The sequence below is a fragment of the Cucumis melo genome, chromosome 5 (assembly GCF_025177605.1).
Source record: "Cucumis melo cultivar AY chromosome 5, USDA_Cmelo_AY_1.0, whole genome shotgun sequence".
Taxonomy (NCBI): domain Eukaryota; kingdom Viridiplantae; phylum Streptophyta; class Magnoliopsida; order Cucurbitales; family Cucurbitaceae; genus Cucumis; species Cucumis melo.
Genome location: NC_066861.1, coordinates 3,939,441 through 3,962,301, shown reverse-complemented (window position 1 = coordinate 3,962,301; position 22,861 = coordinate 3,939,441). Strand labels below are relative to the sequence as shown.

General features: G+C 31.7%; 1 protein-coding gene across 2 annotated transcripts; it reads left to right on the top strand.

Annotated features, from left to right (window-relative positions):
* The first annotated feature begins 4,606 nt into the window (after positions 1-4,606).
* Positions 4,607-6,744, top strand: LOC103491260 (histone H2A variant 1). Of its 2 annotated transcripts, none has more exons than XM_008451134.3 (3): positions 4,607-4,803; positions 4,998-5,119; positions 6,197-6,744. In XM_008451134.3, exons 2-3 carry the CDS (start codon positions 5,006-5,008, stop codon positions 6,491-6,493), a joined length of 411 nt encoding a protein of 136 aa, XP_008449356.1. In that variant the 5' UTR covers positions 4,607-4,803; positions 4,998-5,005; the 3' UTR covers positions 6,494-6,744. The 2 variants fall into 2 exon arrangements, with proteins under 2 accessions (XP_008449356.1, XP_008449358.1); XM_008451136.3 differs by having other exon boundaries at positions 4,642-4,891.
* The last annotated feature ends 16,117 nt before the right edge of the window (positions 6,745-22,861 follow it).

The window sequence follows — 22,861 nt, the reverse complement described above, 5'->3', positions numbered from 1 at the left end:
TATTTTTGTTCAACTCAAAATCAGTTGAAAACTCTTTCGATTTTATATAATTTTAACTCGAAACCGCCTAATAGGTCAATTTCAATCCAAATTGACGAAGCAATCCAAGCCGACAAAGGGTTTTTCAATCAGTTTGATCGATTTTTTCTCGCATTTATGAAAAAATCGGTCACTTATAGATTTTGCTATATTTGTGATTCATTAAAAATGTTGTTATATGTATACTTAAAGCATTTACCCTACCTATTATCCATTTAAATATTGTATTTCACTAATATACTTAATTACCTATTTAAATATGTCTTCCTCTAATAAAGAAAAAGACGCTATTAAGACATGAAAATGATAAAATGAATTAATGGATTAAGTTGTTATATTGTATTGTCAAATATGCGTATTGTTTATAATGTACGTTAGGTATCGTAATTTTTTCTCTTTTCTCTATTGTCCTTTGTATTATTCTCGAGACAACAATACAATTCTCTCCCTTTCCTTCTCAATCTTGATAAAAGCCAAAATAAAAGTTTAGTAAATAAGATAGTTCAAAACAAAATTTATAAAAAAGAAAATCGATTGAGTGCTTTTGCTTCAAAGATTAAAGTAGATCTTAATTCTTTGTTACAAAGTATTGAGGTTTAGTATTAGGGAGAAGATTGTCTTCATTGATTATGAAATTAAAACCTTCATCATTATGTATTTCAAACTTCAAAAAGGCAAGACTTTAAAAAGAAAAGAAAATAGAAAAGGTTAACCAACCTTGCAAGTCACAAAAGCATTTCAATTTTATTGACTCTTTAAATATATATATATATATATATATATATATATATATTTATATATATATATATATATCTTAAACACATATGATATACTCAAATCAAGATATTGATTGATTTTGACTTAATAAAGAATATGGTATCAAATATGGAACCTACCTAATCAAAATATGAAGATAAAATAAGGAAATATCATTTTTTTTCTCCCTATATTTTCCCAAAAGTAAAATTTGCAACCAATTAAAAAAAAGGATAATAAATTCATAAATTTTATAAAATATATATAATTCATCGGTTAATATATCTATCTTCTTTTAAAGTCAAAAAACTCAACCGTTTTACGTTTTTATTATACTTTGAAGAAAAAATATAGTTGTTCAATTACATTCTTCTAGATTTCTATAGAACTCTCAAGAACCTATGTTTGATCTATAAGGTTGTCTTTACTTCTTTTTTTTTTTTTCTTTCTTTTCTTTTGCTTTTCTCTTCATCTTAGTCTCAAGTAATTGCTTTGTTCCCAAGTCTATTTGCTTCTAGTCCATATAGGTATGAGTGAAAAGAGAAATCTCCTTTCTATAATCTCCATTCTCTTTTCCTTTTTTCTTTATGCTTTTTTTTTTTTATGTTTCTACCACTTCTTTTTTACTGCCTATAGCTAATAGTTGGAAGAAAGCACTAAGCATTTGCACCCAATTATACCAACAAACATCCCCATTTTTCTTTACTCCTCACTACTCTTCATTATGAAGAAACATCTTTGAAATTTCATTTTTTCCCCCTTCAAATTAATTAAATTAAATAAAAAGAAAAGAAAAAGGAAACCCTCCACGGGTCAAATAGTTCGATGTTGAAAAAAAAAAACAACTTATATATCTAAACTTTGAAGTAGTATCAATGTAAAATATGACAACGTACCCCTACCCAACATGTAAACAATAATCCTATGAACATTCACTCAAATGAAAACTTTGAAGGAAAAATTAGACTAATATACTTTCAAACTTCGTCTTGCGAGAAAAATATTCAAAAACAAAGGAAAGTTCGAGGACCTTCATTGACATAATTTCAAAAGGTATTTTGTTCATTCATAGGCTAAATTATATACATAAAAAAAATGTCCATCAATTTTGTGGTTTGTGTAAAAAATGTCCATAAACTTTCAAAAGTTTAAAACATGTTATTAGGCTTTTGAAAAGGGTTAAGAAATATGTGTTGGTTTTGGATGAAAGCTCTTAAAATTTTGTTTAAAAAACAACCCTAAATTGTTGAAAATTTTTATAAATAACCTTAAACTTAGAAAACGTTAAGAAATACTTTCATTAATCCAATTTTTACATCAAATTTCTTAACACCCAAAATACAAACCAAAATTTTAAGTTAAAATCAAATTTACATCGATATCTTGATATTTTTAACGATATTTTTATATTTCTATGCGTTTGATAATGATAGAAGGGGTGAATCGATATTTTCACTACACTGTATAAAAATCCACAAATTACAAGAAATAAACATCAAAATGACATTGATATGAATATAATACAAATAATAGAGACATGTTTACTTATTTGAAAATAATAAAATATTTATTTACTAACTTAAATTTAATTTTTATTTTATTTTTATAATTTTCCATAAATACCTATTGAAATTGATTTTTTTGTAAAATTAAAACTTCCATATATTCATTAACATCGATATTTTAAACCTCGGTTAAAACATAAAATTCAACAAAATCTCACAAAATTTCAAAATAAAAGTTTCTCATTAAAACATACTAAAACAATAATTAGTAAAAAAAAATCTCACATCGATAGATCTATTAGATTATCATTGTGTGTTAATAATTAAATACATTGCCAATTAACTGTATGTTAATCAGAACAAAAACTATTAAGATTATATTGGTTTTGTACGTGATTTATCACTTTGTGTTGATAGTCAAATAAATTTAAAACTATGGTTTTAACTTAAAATTTTGGTTGGTGAGAAAATTAGAGTAAATTTTGGATCAATGATACTATTTTTGAACTTTTTTTAAGCTTAATGGTATTTATGAAACTTTTCAATAGTTCATGAGAATTTTTTAAATAAAATTTTAACGATTTTCATCCAAAATTAACCATAAGGATATTTTTAAACTCTTTTTTTGAAAAATTAAGAACATTTTTTAAAATTTTAAAAATTTAGAAATATTTTTCACACAACCTATAAAGTTCAAAGACATTTTTATAATTTAACCTTATTCATATAAATATAAGTGTAATAGGCAACACTCTTAGGGCGAATAATTGTTGGGAATGGCCCACTAAAAGCATAAGAGAAAACACATTTTCTTTCATTTTCTTTGTCCCCTAAGTGTGTATATATATATAGAACCAATCTCAGGGACTTTATATCGCAATTGTGTATCAAGAACTAAACGATTTTTGTTCAAAATTGTATACCAAGACCTTTTATATTTGGTACGATCGTTTAGATCTGGAAAAGGAAATATACGAAAGATGACGGAGATCGTTTATCAAGTGGGAATTTGAGGAAGTGAAAAAAATAATAGAGATAAAAGAAATAATAATAATATTAATCGTAGAACAATGATTATGATTTTAGAAAAAAAAATATAAAAGAAAAATTGCAGAAAAAATGAAAAAGAAGAAGGAAGAAATCGAAATTGGGCAAAATTCAAAAGCGACAAAGACAAACCTATTTAAAAAAATAGCCGACTTCATAGGTTTTTCGATTTTGTTACTTAGGTTGTAAATATTTTAGTATTTTGTTATATTTATGAAAATTAATATTTGTAAAAACTACTTTAAAATATCGATAAAAAAAGTAGATGGAAAAGCATGGGATTTAGAGATGAAAGAAGGATTTATAAGCCTTGGAAAGCATTAGGTGATTTTAGTTCCTAATGGGCCGAAGCCCAACTCATCAAACTTCCGCCCACAAAGGGGTGAAAGTCATTCCCAATGCTTTTCTATATTTTAGATTTGGTTATATACTCAACTTTGCATTTCATTTTAAAAATACTCTTTTTCTTTTTTCTTGTTTTCTTTTTCAAAAGCTTTGAAATATTATTCTGCACACTTTTATATATTGTTTTGAAACTACAAGGAGAGAAAGTTTTTTGAAATATCAGTCATGAAATAGTGTCACATTGATCTTAAACAAAATTTTTATTGTCACATATTTTAGATTACTATCAATCCTTTAAAAAATTCTATTTTATAATTCAGAGAGGTCATGGCTAATACTGTAACATTTTCTTAAAATATAATTTGACACAATTACTTTGACACTATCACTCACGTTCTTATGTTGTATTTGCTCATTGAATTGAGTTAATAAAACTAGAGTTAGTAAGTTTGTGCATTGGAACGTCGAGTTATAAGATAAATTTTTTTTAATAAATGTGAAAAGCAGAGGAAGAGAGAAAATCAAAGTTATTCAAAAAATGTGAAAATAAGAGATAAATGAGAGGATGAAGTTACTCGATAAATGCACAAACTTCAATAATGTTTTACTAAAGAAGTTAGTTATCAAGATAGCATGGGGATATCTTTCTCGATAGAACTATCTAGACAAAAATTGTTGAGGTGGTGTAGGTATTTACCTCGACCATTTTATCATCGAGAAAATGTCATTTTTAGCTTATAAGTTTAAAAAATCTTATAATTTTACCTTAAAAATTTACAATGTTTTAGCTTTGATGTGGAATGTCTATTAATTAATTTAAAATAATTATAAAGTGAAAAATTAAAATAATTGTATTAAATTTTGTTGTTGAATTGAGCAATTATGGTGTGATGAGGAATCATAAAATGAAAAACAAGGAAAGGGAAGGGGTCTATACTTAATGAAAATTCAAAATTTTCGGAAAATTGAAAATTTCCCACCTAAATTAAACCGCCAAGACGAAGGGAAAGAAGAAAACCCATTTCAAAAAGCGAAAGCTATTCTTCAATCCCAAATTCTCTTTCTTCCCAAACCTCAATTTCACTCTTCTCTTCGCTTCTACCATCTTCAGGTTTTCCTTTTTTTCTTTTTCTTTCCCTCTCTAATTTCTAATTTTCTTTTCATCTCCACATTTCCTGCTTCTTCCCCGATCCAGATCTGTATACAAATCGTCTTTTTTTCCTTCACTTCTCTGTTGATTCTGTTTTAATCAGCGAATTCACTCTCTTCTACATGTTCATTTGAATGTTTCAACATTTTTTGCAGCTTGAAAAATGGCCGGGAAAGGTGGGAAAGGGCTTTTGGCTGCAAAGACTCCTGCAGCGAACAAAGATAAGGATAAGGACAAGAAGAAGCCCATCTCTCGATCCTCCCGCGCTGGTATACAGGTATTCTTACCCGACGAGTTGAACTAATTAAGAAACGTTAGTGTCTTTGCCTGAGGATCTTTGATTTGTTTACTTCTATTTTTTATAATTTCGAACCATTTTGTTTGTCGATTATGTTGATGTATCTGCATATTGTGATGTTCATTCCTAGATTTTTATTGTGAAGACAGCTATGAATTATTACACATGGGAGTCTGAAATCTTATACAATTTATTGTTTAATGGAAAAGTGTGAACTAGATTTTTTGTGGGTTGGACTGGAAATTTGCTACTCAGATGAACATGTATTACATGCAGTTGAGATTTGTACAGTTATGTAGATGTGTCTACATATTGTGATCTGCGTTTTTTAACTTTTTACTATTGTACTTTTTTTTTTTTCCATTTCTCTGAAAGTTTTGAATTTTAACTTGGGACTCCAAAATCTCATTTACTTCATATTGAAAGCTTTGAATTTTCTCATGTATTGATGGTAGCTGTTTGCGGGTTGGGCTGAATATTCAGAATTCTATTGCTCATGTCCTTGAGCAACATTTAAGTAAGATTTGTACAATTATGTTGACGTATCTGCGTATTCGGGTCGTTGTTTCTTAAATTTTTACTACAATACATTGACAGTTTTGAATTTAAACTTGAGACTCTGAAAGCTCTTTCAATTCTTCGTCTATGAAAGACGGTGTAAGGTAGGTTTTTTGTAGATTGGGCTGTAACTTCGCAATTCCAGTAACCATGTACCTTTTAAGTTACATGTGGTTAAGATTTGTACAATAATGTTTACGTATTTGTGATATTTGTTTCTTATCTTTATATAGTACCATATTTCCTTTTTACCTTTGAATTCTTACATTGAAATCTAAAATGTTAACTTTTCTATTAATTTGTTCAAGAAAGAAGTGTAATTAACTAGGTTTTTTGTTGAGTTGGGCTGATATGTGAGAATTTGCAATTTAAATACCCATATAGTTTTTCTTTGAACTACAATGGGTTGAGTTCAAACAATTCCTCTTCATTTCGGCCTTGGGTTTCCCCATTATTGAGTCACTTAACTTATGTAGTCTGGGGATTGTGGGGTTTTAGTTTCCTGTAGGACGAATTCACAGGCATCTCAAAACAAGAATATCTGCAAATGGGCGAGTTGGTGCGACTGCTGCAGTGTACCTAGCATCAATTCTGGAATATCTGACCGCTGAAGTGCTTGAGTTGGCTGGAAATGCGAGCAAGGATCTGAAAGTGAAGAGAATCACTCCAAGACATCTTCAGCTTGCCATTAGAGGAGATGAAGAACTTGATACCCTGATCAAAGGAACCATTGCTGGAGGTGGTGTGATTCCTCATATTCACAAATCCCTCATTAACAAAGCCTCCAAGGATTGAGACATTCACATGTATCTTTAACTAGTGTTTAGCTTAATCTAATGACTTCTAAGACTGTAGATGAACACATTTACTTCGCATCCAAGAATTAGGTTCTCTGTTTGCGTTTGTGAAGCTTTGCTACTTCTTCTCATACCCCCATCTCTTTTGTGTATTTGGTTGGACAAGTATCTTTGTTCAGTGTAAGATTGTTATCTTTGTTGTATGTTTTTTAATTTAGATTACTTTCTACAAGTTTGTTGGATGGGTCATTCTGAATCTGGTTATTGCTCTTCCCCTTTTTCGATTAATTTTTGGTTAGTCTTAGTTTTATATATAAAGACTATTATAGATGTGGAAATTGAAATGAAAAGAAAGCAGGAGAGCTACATAATGTACACTAAAAGAGCAGAATATTTAGTGGGGAGGAAGAATGGTAGTGATCACGAAAGAACAGATACACAAAGGGATAAGGCTGAAAAGTAAAATTAAAATGTATTGCATAATATGTATGCCCATGCATCATATTATAATGTAAATGTTATATAATATGATAGCATGGAATTATTAGTTTGATATAAGAGTTATATTATTTAATGAAATAGCATGATCATACATTATTTTGAATATAAATGTTATATTATTTAATATACATGATGTGTATTATACTGCATGTTATAATATGTTTGTTATCTGACATAGTTTAGTGAAGGATTAAAACATGTATATGATATAGTTTTGTTTCCATTGATTTTAGTATAAGTGTCATGTTATGCATATTAAAGAATTTGAGTTATTCATGTTATTTTGTTTTTAGTTTTTTAATATAACTAAGAAAATAAAATCTATATGAAAGAGTTGCATGCAAATATAGATTTATAATTAATTGTTGTTTAAGTTGTTATAGACAAATATATTTTGAGTGTGTTTGGATTGACTTTTGAAGTGTTTAATTTTTAAAATAATTCATTTTAAGCTAAATTATGGTGTTGAAATAATTTTTAGAAAAATGAGATTATGAAATAAATCATTTTTAAAAAAACACAAGCAACCAAATTTTAGAATAAATGTTTATTTGGTATTTAACGAGGAATCCCTTTCAAATATCTATTTTCTTTCTCTATTTTTTCTATTCTTTTTTACTATCTATTTTTCACTTTGTCGTTTTTTTTGTTTTTTTTTCTTTTTTAAATACTTTGATAATATTTTTTCAATGTGTGTTCATACACATTTAAATATAGGAATTTGCAAATGTTCATCTATTAGCTAAATTTACTTTGCCTTAACATCTGTGAAAGAAATCATGAAAACGTCAATAAAGAACATGATTGTTCGGTTTGTGAAATAAAGATGAATACAGTAGGATCAATATATTTTCTGAAATTTTCTCTATCTTCCTAATGTGTGAAGATGTTTATTTATAATAGGGTTTCAGTTATGTAACTGTTAATAGGTTATATCAACATTACAATTAGTTATAACCATATAACTGTCTAGGCTTACATCAAATTCACCCCATTCAAAATCAACTCAACCTCGAGTTGGTCTACTAAGCTAATTGGAATCCATCTGGGGCGTGGTAGGTCTTCGGGTCTGCTACGTTAAAAACAGGGTTGATGTGTAGGCCGTCTGGTAGTTCAATTCTATAGGCATTATCACCATATTTTACTAATATTTTGTAAGGCCCAAGCTGTCTGTCTTTTAGTTTGTTGTATGTTTCTGTTGGAAATTGGTTTTTCTTCGAATGAATCATCACAAGATCTCCTTCTTTGAATTTCACCTCTCTTCTTTTCCGGTCTTTATCTTGTTTATAAGATGAAGTAGTTTTCTGTAGGTGATCATGTACCTCTTTGTGCAGATTTTGTATTCTATCAATCATATTTTCTGCTTCATTGTTGATATCTGCATTTGATGGCAGATTGGCTAAATCAAATGTAAGTCTAGGGCGTCTAGTATAGACAATCTCAAAGGGACATCTCCCGGTCGATCTATTCTTCATATTGTTGAATGCGAATTTAGCTTGAGCTAGCGCTAGATCCCATTGTTTAGGATTTGAGCCACTTAGGTAATGAATTAGATTTCCTAAAGTTTGATTAGTAACCTCGGTTCGGCCTTCTGTTTGTGGGTGTGCTGTAGTATTAAATTTAAAGGTGGTATCTAGTCTCTTCCACAGAATGCGCCAAAAGTGGCTTAAGAATTTCACGTCTCTGTCAGACACAATAGATTTAGGTATGCCATGGAGTCAGATTATCTCTATAAAGAAGAGATTAGCAATATAGACACCATCATTAGTCTTATTGTTGGGTAAAAAATGGGCCATTTTGCTGAATCTGTCTACAACCACAATTACAAAATCATGCTATCTTTGTCTTATGTAATCCCAATACGAAGTTTACTTATAAATCCTCCCATATAGTTGTAGGAATTGGTAAAGGGCTGTATAATCCAGCATTAGTGCTTGTGCCTTTGGCTGTTTGGTAGATAGGGCATCGTTTTACAAAATTATTTGTGCCTTTTGCAACTGTGGCCAATAATATTTAGGGAAAAGTATTTCAAATGTTTTGTGTTACCCAAAGTGACCAACTAATCCTCTATAGCGTTCTTTCTTTAATAAAGCTTCTCTGAGAGAAGTATAGGGTATGCGTAATTTTTCTTCTTTGAACAGAAATCCATCCACCATATGAAATTCTCCTATCTCGAGATGATGAATGCATTTATACCACATCATGTTGAAGTCAACATTATCTTCATATAAGTCTGGTAAATGCTTGAATGCTATTACCTTAGTTGATAGTATCGAAAGTAGGGAATGTTTTCTACTTAGTGCATTAGCTACTTTGTTTTTTTTTTTCAAGTTTTGTGCTTGATAAAAAAGGTGAATCTATGTAAAACGGAGATCCATCTAGCATGAATTTGGTTGATAAATTTCTAAGCTTGGAGGTATTTTAGGGAGAAATGGTCGGTTATTAGGAGAAACTCTTTAGACAGTAGGTAATGTTCCCACTATTTTAATGCACTAACGAGGACATACATCTCTTGTTCATAAGTGCTCCACATCTGTCTTGATGGGCTGCGTTTCTCACTGAAATATCGAATGAGATGGCCTGATTGAGATAAAAAAGCTCTAATGCCGATCCCATAAGCATCTACAACAACTTCAAATGGTTGGGAAAAATTGTGGAGTTTCAAAACTGGATTGCTACTCAGCTTTTTCTTCAATAGTTCAAAGTTGTCTTGTTGTTTATTTTCCCATAGGAAGGCTCCTTTTTTCAAGCAATCAGTAATTGGTGCAGCAATGGTGCTGAAGTTATGAATAAATTTTCTATACAACGATGCCAAACCAATGAATGCTTGAGCTTCCTTTATTGAAGTAGGTATCGGCTAGTTTCTAATAACTTCAACCTTCTTTTCATCCATTAGGATATGGGTCTTCCTAATAATGATTCCCAAGAATGCTATTTCTTCTACACAAAAGATGCATTTCTTGAGGTTGATATATAATTCATTTTTGGTCAAAACTTCAAACAATTGATGTAGATGCACATTATGTTCTTCTAGAGATCAACTGAAAAACAAAATATCATCAAAATAAACAATGACAAATTTATTAAGGAAAGGATGAAGTACTTGGTTCATGAGTCTCATAAAGGTACTAGGAGCATTGGAGAGTCCAAATGGCATCATAAACCATTCAAAAAGGCCTTCATTTGTTTTGAAAGCAATTTTCCATTCATCTCCGGGCTTTATTCTGATTTGGTGATATCCACTCCTCAAGTCAATTTTGGAAAAAATTCATGCTCCTCCAAGTTGGTCAAGTAAATCATTGATTCTTTAAATATGAAACCTGTACTTCACTGTAGTTTTATTAATTGCTCTGCTGTCAATGTACATCCTCCAATTTCCATCTTTCTTTGGTGTTAACAGGGTAGGGACTGTACATGGACTTAAATTAGGTTGGATGTGCCCTTTTTCAGCAACTCTTCAATTGCTTGTTGTAAAACAACATATTTTTCGGACTCATTCTATAATGTGACAGATTAGGTAGTGTAGCCCCTAGTACTAGTTCAATATTATGTTGAATGTCTCGCAAGGGAGACAATTCTGTTGGTTCTTTAATAATATTGGGGAATTTGTTGAATAATTCATGCACTTCTATAGGGATTTCAATAGATTCTTCTTCCACATTTTGATTAGTCACAACTAATCCCAAGATTTCAGTTTCACATTCTTTAATAAATTTCTTTCCACTGATGGTCATAAAGAGGCTGCTGCCTTTCTTAGTTTTGTTTATTCCCTCTTCATTCTTCTTTTTTAATTGTAGAAGGATTACTTTTTTATTCATCCATTGTAATTCATAAGTGTTTTCTCTCCCCTTATGCAAGGCTCGAGTATCATGTTGCCATGGTCTTTCCAAGAGTATATGACACACATTCATTTCGAGAACATCACATACAACATGATCTTTAGAGTTGTTACCAATGGATAACGAGACATAACATATCTCTAAAATCTGAGCTTCTCCTCATTTCTTTATCCATCCAATCTTATAGAGATTAAGTTGAGATTCACTTTTGAGATTCAAGGTTGTTACTAGTTTTTTTGAAACAAAGTTTTCGCTGCTGTCACTGTCAATGATAACATAGCAAATCTTCCCTTGAATCTTGCATCTTGTTTTAAAGAGACTATGCCTTTGTGGTTGATGTTCTTCTTTTGAAGTAATCAAGCTTTTTTGTAGAACATCCATCTCCTTCGTCAGCCTCGATTAGTTCTGCTTCTTCTTCATATTCTTCATTACTTCCTTGATTTAATTCTTCTTCACCATCTACTATTACGACTGTTTTTTGCTAGTGGCAGGAGTTTGAAGGATGACCGGCTTGTCCACACCTATAGCAAGTTTATGAGAAAGGCCTGTTATAAGAGTTTCTGGACTTTTTGTTAGCTTCACTGATGTCTTTTTTATTGTTCTAATCATCATTCTTTTCTTGTTCTTTATTTTTTTTCTACCACACTACTTTTGTTGACTGCTTAAGGTGCTAAAGTATTTTTGGATGTGAAGGCTTCCCACAATCCTTTTCTTGTAAATTTCGATCGACTTTCCACCATGTTTATGTGTAAGCTATGGCTTCTGACAGCCATTGGAAACTTTGGAGTTTTACTTTCTCCTTTAGGTCCATCCACAACCCTCTTGTAAAACTAGCAATAAAATGTTGTTCGCTCTCCATCAAATTAGTCTGAGCTCTCAGTCGGTGAAATTCCTCAATGTACTATGTTGTTTTTTGGGATACTTGACGGTAGTTCTAATACTGTGTGTACAGTGTTTGTTCGTAATTAGGAGGTAAAAACCTTCGTTTCATTAATTTCTTCATTTTTTCCCATGAATGAATCGGTTGTATCCCCTGTTTTTGTCGATTGACTACTATCTGATCCCACCAAGCATATGCTCCACCCTTTAGTTTCAAAGCCACTAAATGAACTTTCTTGTGTTCGACTGTACCCATATAGTTGAACTTTTTTTTTCAGTATTTTTGGTCCAGTCGAGGAAGGTTTCAATGTTCCTTTACCATCGTATATAGGGAGGTTGATCTTCATTTTATACTCGTATGCTTTCGCTCTTAGTTCTTCAAAAGATGCAAATTGGCGTCCTCTATTGTTAATGGTGTCATCACTTTTTACATATTCGCTCGAGGAACTCCAATCTTGATTAAGATCTTGATTTTTCGGCCACTGTTCTTCACATATATTTCTTCTTCGTAAATGGTTTATTTTTCCTTCTTGGTGACTTTCTTGATTTCTGTAGTCACCCTAAAGTTTTGCACCTTGTCTCCTTCGTGCTCCCCATTGTCGTAGGTTCAGTTGTTCTTCTTTCAGATGTTGTTGTAGCTAAATCATTGCATCCAATCTTCTAACAATAGCATCCAAGGTCTCTTGAAGTCCCTCCAAAAAAATCTCAACTGATACCAAGCATTTAGTTAAGGTTCTTAGAGAGAGGAGGGTGTTTCTCCCGCCTCTTGTTGTTCTTCAGTCGCCAGAGCTCTGCCACGACGATTAGGCATCAGTCCCAAGTCGAATGAAGCTCTGGTACCAAATTGGTGTAGGACCAATTTGTTTTTTTTGAAATTTTCTCTATCTTCCCAATGTGGTAAAGATGTTTATTTATAATAGGGTTTCAGTTATGTAACTGTTAATAGGTTGTATCAACCGCACAATTAGTTATAACCATATAGCCATTTAGGCTTACATCATGAATGGAGAATGTGATCGAATTGCACATCTTTTTATCTAGTTGATATTATATTGTCTTGAAAAAATTACTTATCTTATTTATATTTTGTTGTTGCAAATCAATTATTTTTGTTTATGGTTATGTATTTATATTTCAAGATGTTTGTGCTTCTAAAGTTGAATTGTTCAAAAAAATTTAATAAAAAAATGAAATTAATGTTTGATTTCAAGTAACTAAAAAATTAATAATTTCAAGATAACGTATGATTAATTTTATAAAATATATTTTTGAATTTTTTTTTTAAAATGTGTGTATTTTTTTATGAAATTAGTTCTTAATGTTTAATACTTTTTATGGTAATTTGACCTAAGTATAAACATTTTAGTATAGGACAAACCAAACCCAATTTTACATATAAACATTTATAAAGAGGTCAAACCAAACATGCAAGTATTTAAATTTTAAACCCATTTTACAAAAAAGATTTTTTTTAAAATGTATTCTTAAAAAAACATTTTTTCATAGGCAATCCAAACGGACCTTTTATGTTAAAAGTATTTGTAATAAGCTTAGAAATAGAATAAAGTTTTGTTTTTTTAATAGGTTTAGATTGAGAAAAAGAAAGATTAAATTTATAAAATGTTGAATAAAAGATTCTTGTCAAAGGAAGGTTCTATTTAGGATTGGCGTACTTAAGTTGACTAAAATGGAATATCCCTACCTGGGAATCGATTTGAAAAATCAATTAGTCAACATTTATATGCATGCAACAAATAATTAATATTTATTAAAATGTTTAGTTAATATTAATTATTTTTGTTAAAACAACATAAATTAAATGTTGTATAGAGCCAAATAATCATCACTTATATAAACAACATAGCCTAAGTTTAACTAAGCAATGCATCCTAATTTTTAAGATACTTAGTGGGAGCAAAAGTATATTTGATATACATTTACTTTTACGTTCTCCAAAAATTCACATCATGAAATTCATACTCGGGCTCATGATGCCTAGTGCGCATCCTCCCTTTGAAAGGTATTTGTATGAGCAGTGACGGATCGATAAAATTTATTGACAAGAGGTTTTATACTTCAGTCAAAATAATTTATAAGTGAGTGGTTCTAAAAATTAATAAATTTACCAACTTTAGTATATCACAATTGATGAAAAAACGAGACATGCGCAACGAAAGAACGGATCAAAATTACTCTAGATGCATCTAAACTAATTTAGAAGTTAACATGCTTAATAACTACCTTAATTACATTAATTAGAGTTAAGAGAAAAACATACATTTGAAGTCTTCCGATCACGAACTGGAACCACCACTAGTGTTGACCCGCTATTTTTCGAACTTAGAACAATTTGTTTTAAGTGAGAGAGGTGAGAAAAATTTGTTAAAATTTTGGAATAATTTCTAAAATTTTTAAAAAACTTTTAAAAGAATTTTATAAAAGATTTACATGCAAAATGCATGAAAATAGTTTACAAAATAACACCACCTCATTTTCCACTTAAATTTAATGAGCTATATGTTTACATCTTATGTAAACACTAGTCCCACTAAGTGTTAGTGGGATTATCCAACAAAATGTTGAATTTTTCCACTAACTCTAGTTCAAGAACAATATGATCATTTGACCAATTAAGTCAAAGACAAACTTTGACTTTTTCAAGTCAAAAGTCAGCATTTTGACTTTTTACTATTTTGTCCTTCTTGACTAATTTCAACCTCCCAACATGAATCCGCATTTATTTTTCCAAAATTTGAATTCCATTTGAATATAAAGTCGGTCAAAGTTAAAGTCAACATTTTGACTTTTTACAACTTTGACCATTTCCATTAATTTCAAGCTTTCAAAAATGAATATGTATTCATATTTTTAATATTTAAATTGCATTTAAACATAAAGCTTTATAACCGATGACTATATCACATATATTCATCGGTTTCTCCCTCTCTACCTAATTCGAACAATTCGAATTATTCTAACATATTGTTCAAAGTTAATTCCATATGAGCTAGTAGGTGAACCTAGTGGACCTACAGCTAGATTGACTGGTTAAACCCTTTTAGATCGAGCTAATCAATATTTGTTAACTAATGGATCATTCCACTAAAGTACCCTAGTTGCACTCCTCTCACTATAGATATGTTTTTGTCCATCTGGTATAACTATGATTAGTAAGTTAATCATTTACAGGTTGTTTGTAAGCTCAACTGGATCAAAATATCGTTTAATTACCCCCGAGACTACATCTTGTTCCTTAAGTCTCACTGATCCACTATTATTGAACATTTGGTTTAAGGTCCAACCTATAAACCGAATCCCTCTCGAGCCAATGAGTGGGTAGGATCCCTTGTTCAAGACTTGGATTCAGTCCTTAAGGGAACAACCTATATACTAATCCTAAAGTGGCCGGTAGGAGTGAATATCATCTTGCACCCTATGTCCTTAGCCATCCACCCGATCTTACCTCTGAAATGGGAAGCTTATTAGGTCAACGTTGTTGAGCTGCCCTTACCTATGCAAATCTAAAGATAATACCGTTTGGATAGAAATTCACAGTTAGCTCAAGATTAAGATTAAGTTACTTAGGTTATCATAATCAAAATAGTCAGTTTATATAGTTAACAGTGTTATAACTTAAAAGTGACTATTTCATAGTTCCAGTCTTTATGTAAACTCTTTATATAGGATGCTCTCACTTCCATACAGTGTTATAACTTAAAAGTGACTATGCAAATCTACATGAACGATTCAAGATCACATCGTTTGTACTAATTACAGAGCGGGACACATCCATAGTGGTATCAGAATAAGACGCCCAACCTTATTCATAAACTATAGACCGTTTGAGCTATACACTCGAACTTGATCCACATTTATGTCTTTACATAAAATTCAAGTCTACATTAGATAGCCTCGAGACTTAGTTAATTGGATTCAAAATTATAGTATTCTATTTATTAGGTTTTATGTCCTAAAACTCATAGATAGTAAATATAATCTATTAACCGTTATTAATAAAGTATTATTATTATTATTATTATTATTTCAATAAGTGTTATTGGTTATATTATTAATTTTGTCCAAATCCAATAAACTAACATCCTAAGCTGTTTGATGAGTCTTGAACAGTATGTAGAAACATATAAGGATTAATGTTCGAGATCAGCTTAAAAGGACTATAGTATAGGGTTAAGGTTGAGTACCTTATCCTGGTAATACTATGAATAGGCTCACTTTGTATTTGATACAAATGCAATGATCCAACACGTTCGTGTATGCGACATACGAGTGAGGGTATCCTATGCAACAAGTTTGCATAAAATCGGATCGCGAAATAGTAACCACTAGACGTAACTCCATTAACTAGTTTGGTTTCTATTTCATTAAGATGACCTAGGTAACTTAGTCTTAATCTTGAGTGTATTATGAACTCCTGCTCGTGAGGGATTATCCTTTGATTTGTATGGGTGAGAGTGGTCAGATTACCGACTCAATATGCTTATCATTTTGGAAACAAGACCGAGGCGGGAGCTGGAAACATAATCACACAAAATGGAATTCACTCCTTCCCAACTTTAGGGTAAGTAGATAAGTGTTCCCTTAAATGATGTCTTCAAGACTTGAACAAAGGGCACTACCCTCTTTATGGTACGAGAGAAGTTTCTGTTTAGTGGTTGGACTATAAACAAGTTGTTCATTAGAGGAGCACTAGTATTTAAGGACTAAAAGTAACTCAGGGGTAAAATGGTAATTTGACTCAGTTGGTGTTACGAACACTTGTGAATGACTAACTTACTGGTATTGGTCTATATTCATGGTCGCAAAAATATATCTACATTGAGAAGAGTTCAGCTGTGAGTCTTTAGTGGAGTGTACACACAGTTAACGAATATTGATTAATGTGATTAATGAGTTTAGCCAATTAATCTCATATCGTTGTAGCTTCTGATATGTAGATCCATTAGGTCTCTTTCCTAAATCGTAAAAGGTAATGAGATTTTAATGTATTAGTTATAATTTGAAATGTTCAAATTTACTTTAAAAATTAATATAATGTACGGTGATACATTATAATATAAAATTTATATTTTAATTAGACTTTATTATATAAGTTTAATTTTGGATATGATTTAAAATTAATTTATGAGAAAATAAAATATTTGAATGAGTTCAAATATTAATTTAATGTGAATTAGATTTATATTAAAAATATAGGTTAAAATTTAATGTGTATATGGTACATATTAAAACTATAGGTTATAAGAGATTTATATTTGAATATGATTCAAATTTGGATTGAATTAATATAATTAGAGAATTAATTAATAGTTTAGTTTAATTTTATTTAACTAAATTAATTAAATTAAAAGTATAGGTTATGTGAGAAATGTTCATATAAATATGATTTAAATAAAATATTAATTAAATATGATATAATTAATTAGTTAATTAAATATTATTATAAATTTAATAAAACTATTGGTTTTTCCATTTTTCTTGATTCTCTCTAACTTCCCTCTTCTCCCGTTTGAAGAAAGGGGGAGTTATACGCAATTCAAACAATGGTTTTGGAATGCGTGCTGGAATTCTCTCAAGAAAAAATTATCATTCTCTGAGAAATTCCTTCCTTCCAATTGGTTTCCACAAACCAAATAACCTAGAGAATAGAAAAGTTTCCAAGTGGTGGTATTTCCAAATTTGGTGGTTTGTAGATCCAGAGTTGTCCACAATTGTAAGTATTCTTCCTCTTCTATGTAATGTAATTTTTTTCTCTGTAATGTAATTTTTAGCATGCTTAACCATAATAGAAATTAGTTTCTATATTTTTTTTTTGCCAATGTATTAGTATTTTTAGGTTCCCAATTAAATTGAGTTAAGGTCTCTATTAATTTTCCGTTGCGTAGGGCTTTCATCCATTCACTATTTTCACTAATAAGTCCTCAATAACCACTTTATTGAATAGAATATAATTTTAACTACAAACTACGAGTTTTAGGACATAAATTTCAAAAATAATAACATAACATTGTAACGAGAATAAATCAAGAAGATGTTGACATATAACAATAATATCATAACTTAAACAACCCAACAAGTTTACTTAAGATCCATAAATTATTTCAAGAATTAATAAAATAGGTATAAATGAGTTAATACAAAAAATAAGAATGATTTGAAATATGAAAACCAAAACTTGAAAAGAGAAGAAAATAAATTACAAAACTTACCTCATAAATTAGGAGATAAAGTTGAAGAAGAAGCCAAGAAGAAGTTGAAGAAGAAAGTTTCAAAACGAAAACAAAAGAAAATTTTGGAAAGTAAATTACATAGATAAGATTCAAACTCGAGTTGGAAGATAGTTGACAAACAAAATAACCACTAAGCTACCTACAAATATTAAAAATTAAAAAGTTGTTTTATATATATTATATAAAAACGATAAAGTTGAAGGAAGCGAGCCCCCCGTACTATACTGAATCCTGTGTATAAGTCAATATCAAGGTGAATGGAGAAAATATTTATAGAAAATGGGTGAAGGTTATGTGTCAACATGCCCTACAATCTCCTTTATTAATTTGATTTCATACTTGGCCTCGTGGTCGGGACCCCTTAGGTGCACCCTCCTTTGGGAAGTTGGTTGTATGGAATCAAAATCAAGATAAACTCTAGAAATGGATAGGGTTGGCTTAGTTTATTGCACTAATATTGTTCTTCCCTTCAGCAGGATTATTAGGGGCGGAACTTTGGGTTCTAAAATAAAAGGGTTACACTTACAAGAATTCATTCAGTAAGTTAATGTTTTTATGGACCAAAATGATGGTAACCAAACACTATAGGAATAAGAGTTATTCTAGCATATTGTTTAGTTGAGGAATGTCCTTATATGCTTGTCCTAAATGCATCATGATATGCTCATGCACATGAAAGATGGATGAAGACAAATGAAAACAAGATCTTTGCTCGAGAGATCATGAATTCCTTGTCTCAACCGTTGTAGTAGGGAGCATAAAGTTATTTTTCAAGATTTTTTTTTGTTATTGAACAATGAAAATGTAGTTCTAAATATAAAGAGGAACTTAATTTTGGTTACATGTCTTTTAAAAGTATGTATTCAATTTCGTTTAAAGTTAATAAATTGTTCATCTTAAAGAATGGAGTTGAAATATGTTAACTTTTATAAAACAACTTATATATGTTAAGGTCGTTACATATAAAATGCTTTTTAACATTGATTTGTTCAAATTTGCAACGACACAAAATAAAAGACAAAAAGTTTCTCCTAAGGAAAATGTTCATCTATAATATCTAAGATTACGACACATAAATCTCAATAGGATTGAGAGACTAGTAAAAAATAGACTTTTAAGTGAGTTAGAAGAAAGTTCTTTACTAGTATGTGAATCATGCCTTCAAAGCAAGATGAAAAAAGTCTTTTACAGGAAAAGTTATAGAGTAAAAAAACCCTTAGAACTTGTAGATTTAGACCTTTATGGTTCTATGAATGTTAAGGCAAAATGAGGGTTTGAATATGTCATCTCTTTCATAGATGATTATTCGAGATTTAGGTATCTTTAACTAATTCAACATATGCCTAAAGCTTTTGAAAAGTTCAGAGTATAAATTTAAAGTTGAAAACTTGTCAGGAAAAACTATTAAAACACTTTGATCTGATTGTGGTGGAGATTATATGGACTTGAGATTCCAGAACTATATGATAGGACATGAAGTTACATTTCAACTCTCAGCACTTTGTATATGTCAAAAAAACTGTATAAAAAATGAGAAATAGAATATTGTTGAACATGATTCGGTCTATGAAGAGCTATGCTCATTTACCTGACTCTTTTTGAGGTTATGCAATATAGACTACAATATACATCTTGAACAATGTTCCATAAAAGAATGTTTCTGAAGCACCTTTTGAGTTGTGAAAAGGTTGTAAAGGTAGTTTACGACATTTCATGATTTGAGAATGTCCAACACATGTGCTATCAACAAACCCAAAGAAATCGAAACCTCATTCAAGGGTATGCCTATTTGTAAGCTATCCTAAAGAGACCGGAGGTGATCTCTTCTATGATTCTAAGGATAACAAGGTATTTGTATTGACAAATGTCACATTCTTAGAGAAAGATCATACAAGAGATCAGAAACCACGTAGTAAATTAATATTAAGTGAATGTCAATGAAAATGTGGCTATACATCAACATGGATCGTTGATAATGCTAGCACATCAAGAATTATTGTTGATGTTCCAAGCACATCTAGTCAAATGTCTTCTTAAAAGTTGAGGGAACCTTGTCGCAGTGGGAGGCTTATATCTCATCCCACACGATATATGGGTTTAACTGAAGCGACGTAAATGACCATATTTGATGATGAGTTAGAGGTTATATTGTCAATTAAACAAGCAGTGAACGACATTGACAAAGATGAATGGGTCAAGGCTATGGATCTTGAAATGGAGTTAATGTACTCTACTTCAGTCTGGGATCTTGTAGATTGATTGGATAGGGTAAAACCTACAGGTTGCAAATGGATCTATAAGAGAAAAATTGATGTAGATGGAAAGGTTCGACTTTTAAGGCTAGGATAGTAGCAAAAGATTATACTCAAGTAGTGGGGGTGATTAAGAATATACATTATTTTCAGTGCTATGTTAAAGCCTATCAAAATTCTATAGTCTATAGCCACTTACTATGATTATGAGATATGACTAATGGATGTTAAGACTACCACTTTCTATGATTATGAGATATGACTAATAAATGTTAAGACTATTTTTCTAAATGGCAATCTTGATTCGAACATCTATATGAATTAACTAGAGAGATTCATAAAACAAGGTCAAGAGCAAATAGTTTGCAAGATGAAACAATCCATCTATAGATTGAAACAGACATTTAGATCTTGGAATATAAGGTTTGACACTGTCGTCAAATCTTATGTATTTGATCAAAACGCTGATGAGCCTTGTTAAGAAAATCATCAAAGGTACTGTTGCTTTTCTTGTGTGGTATGCAGATGATATCTTACTCATTGGAAATGATGTAGGATTTGTGACTGACATTCAATACTGGCTTTCTGTGCAATTTCAAATGAAAATTTTGGGAGAAGCTCAGTATTTTCATGAAATTCAAATTGTTCAAAATTGCAAGAGCAAAACATTGGCCTATCTCAAAGCATCTTATATTGACAAAATGCATGTCAGGTATTCGATGCAGAATTTCAAGAAAGATAACTTACCTTTTAGGCATGGATTCACCATTTAGGCATGGATTCACCTTATCTAAGGAAAAATATCTTAAGATACCTCAAAAGGTTGTGGAGATGAAACAAATTCCCCATACATCTACTGTGGCAATCTTATGTATGTCATGTTGTGTATACAAGGCCTAACATATGTTATGCAATTTGGATTGTCAGTAGGTATCGATCTAATCTAGGATTAGATCACTGGACAATAGTAAAGACAATCCTCAAGTATCTTAGGAGAACGAGGGACTATATGCTTGTGTATGACATTAAGAATTTGATCCATACAGAATACACTGACTCTGATTTTCAAACTGGTAAGGATTCTAAAAGATCCACATCTATAGTTTGGTGAAGCATCAAATATGGATTCATTGTTGACTCAACCATGAAGGTAGAGTATGTAGCTGCTTGTCCAGCTGCTAAGTGTCAGGGGCATAATTGTCCAACGTATTATTTACCGTTGGTCATACGCCCGAATACCCCCAAATCACTTTATCTTTATGTCTTGAAAGTAGTTTAGGTTAATTCTTTCGTTTAGGTGTCGCCGAGTCACAGTGTGACATTTCGGCTTTTTCATATGCAAGCCTGCCAAGCCCAAAATTCTCAATATGTACTATAGGGGGTACATGAACAGTCCGACCCCCGCCCAAACCTTGTCGCACTCTTTGCATGCTGAGTTATTTTCCTTGCAATTGACAGTCTTCAATGCTTTCTTTATGACGTTTTCAACTATTTACTTTCTCTCTCCCATTTTATAAAAACATTTTCCCAAGAACGGGGAGGGAGGCTACGTCATACCGCGAGTTTGTCCGCGGATTCCGATTATCGAACGGCTGACTTGCTGATTGAGCTAAGCAAGTGCCGCACAATCGTGTTGAGAAGTTACGATTGTGACAAGTGGTATCAGAGCCAAATTGGCTAATTGACGATTACACCGAAGCATGTCGTCGTCGAATCCATCGGGCAAGGCCCAGAGAGACCGACTAGTAGAGATAGAAGAGCAGATGCTCTACCTAGTCGAAGTTCCCGACCCCATCCGCTACTTGGAGTCTCGTGTCGATGAAATTTCTGAGAAAGCTAACATGATCGATGCGGTAGCTGGCCGGGTCAAAGGGTTGCCAATACAAGAGTTGTTGGCAAGGGTTGACGCCCTAGAAGAAAACACCAACGCCAGAAGAACTACTAACTACGAGCGTGGGGAGAGTTCCTCAGGCTTTGGTGCCCACATGGAAGAACGTGTCGGCGAGCTTGATAACGCTCAGAAGACACTATTAGAGATGATAAACGGCATGTTGGAGGATTTTAGAGTCACCCTCGATGTCGTTAGGAATGAAATCGCAGACGTGAACGCAAGACTGAGTCTCACGATGCGAGCAATGGCAAGCCAAGCTCCAGCTGGAGGAGCAATTTCGGTTAGCAAAGTAAAAGTCCCAGAACCAAAGCCCTTCTGTGGGGTAAGGGATGCAAAGGCCCTGGAGAACTACATTTTCGACCTTGAACAGTACTTCAAGGCTACAAACACCGTCACCGAAGAAGCCAAAGTGACATTGGCAACGATGCATCTGTCTGAAGATGCAAAGTTGTGGTGGAGGTCCCGATACGTAGACATACAGGAAGGACGTTGCACTGTAGATACTTGGGACGCCCTGAAGAGAGAACTCCGCTCGCAATTCTTTCCCGAGAATGTGGAAATCCTGGCTCGACGAAAGTTGCGCGACCTAAGACACACTGGCGAGATTCGGGAGTACGTGAAGCAGTTCGCAGGGTTAATGCTAGACATCCGGGATATGTCAGAGAAAGACAAAGTTTTCTACTTTGTCGAAGGGCTGAAATCGTGGGCGAGGGCCAAGTTGTATGAACAAAGGGTCCAAGACCTCACGTCAGCATA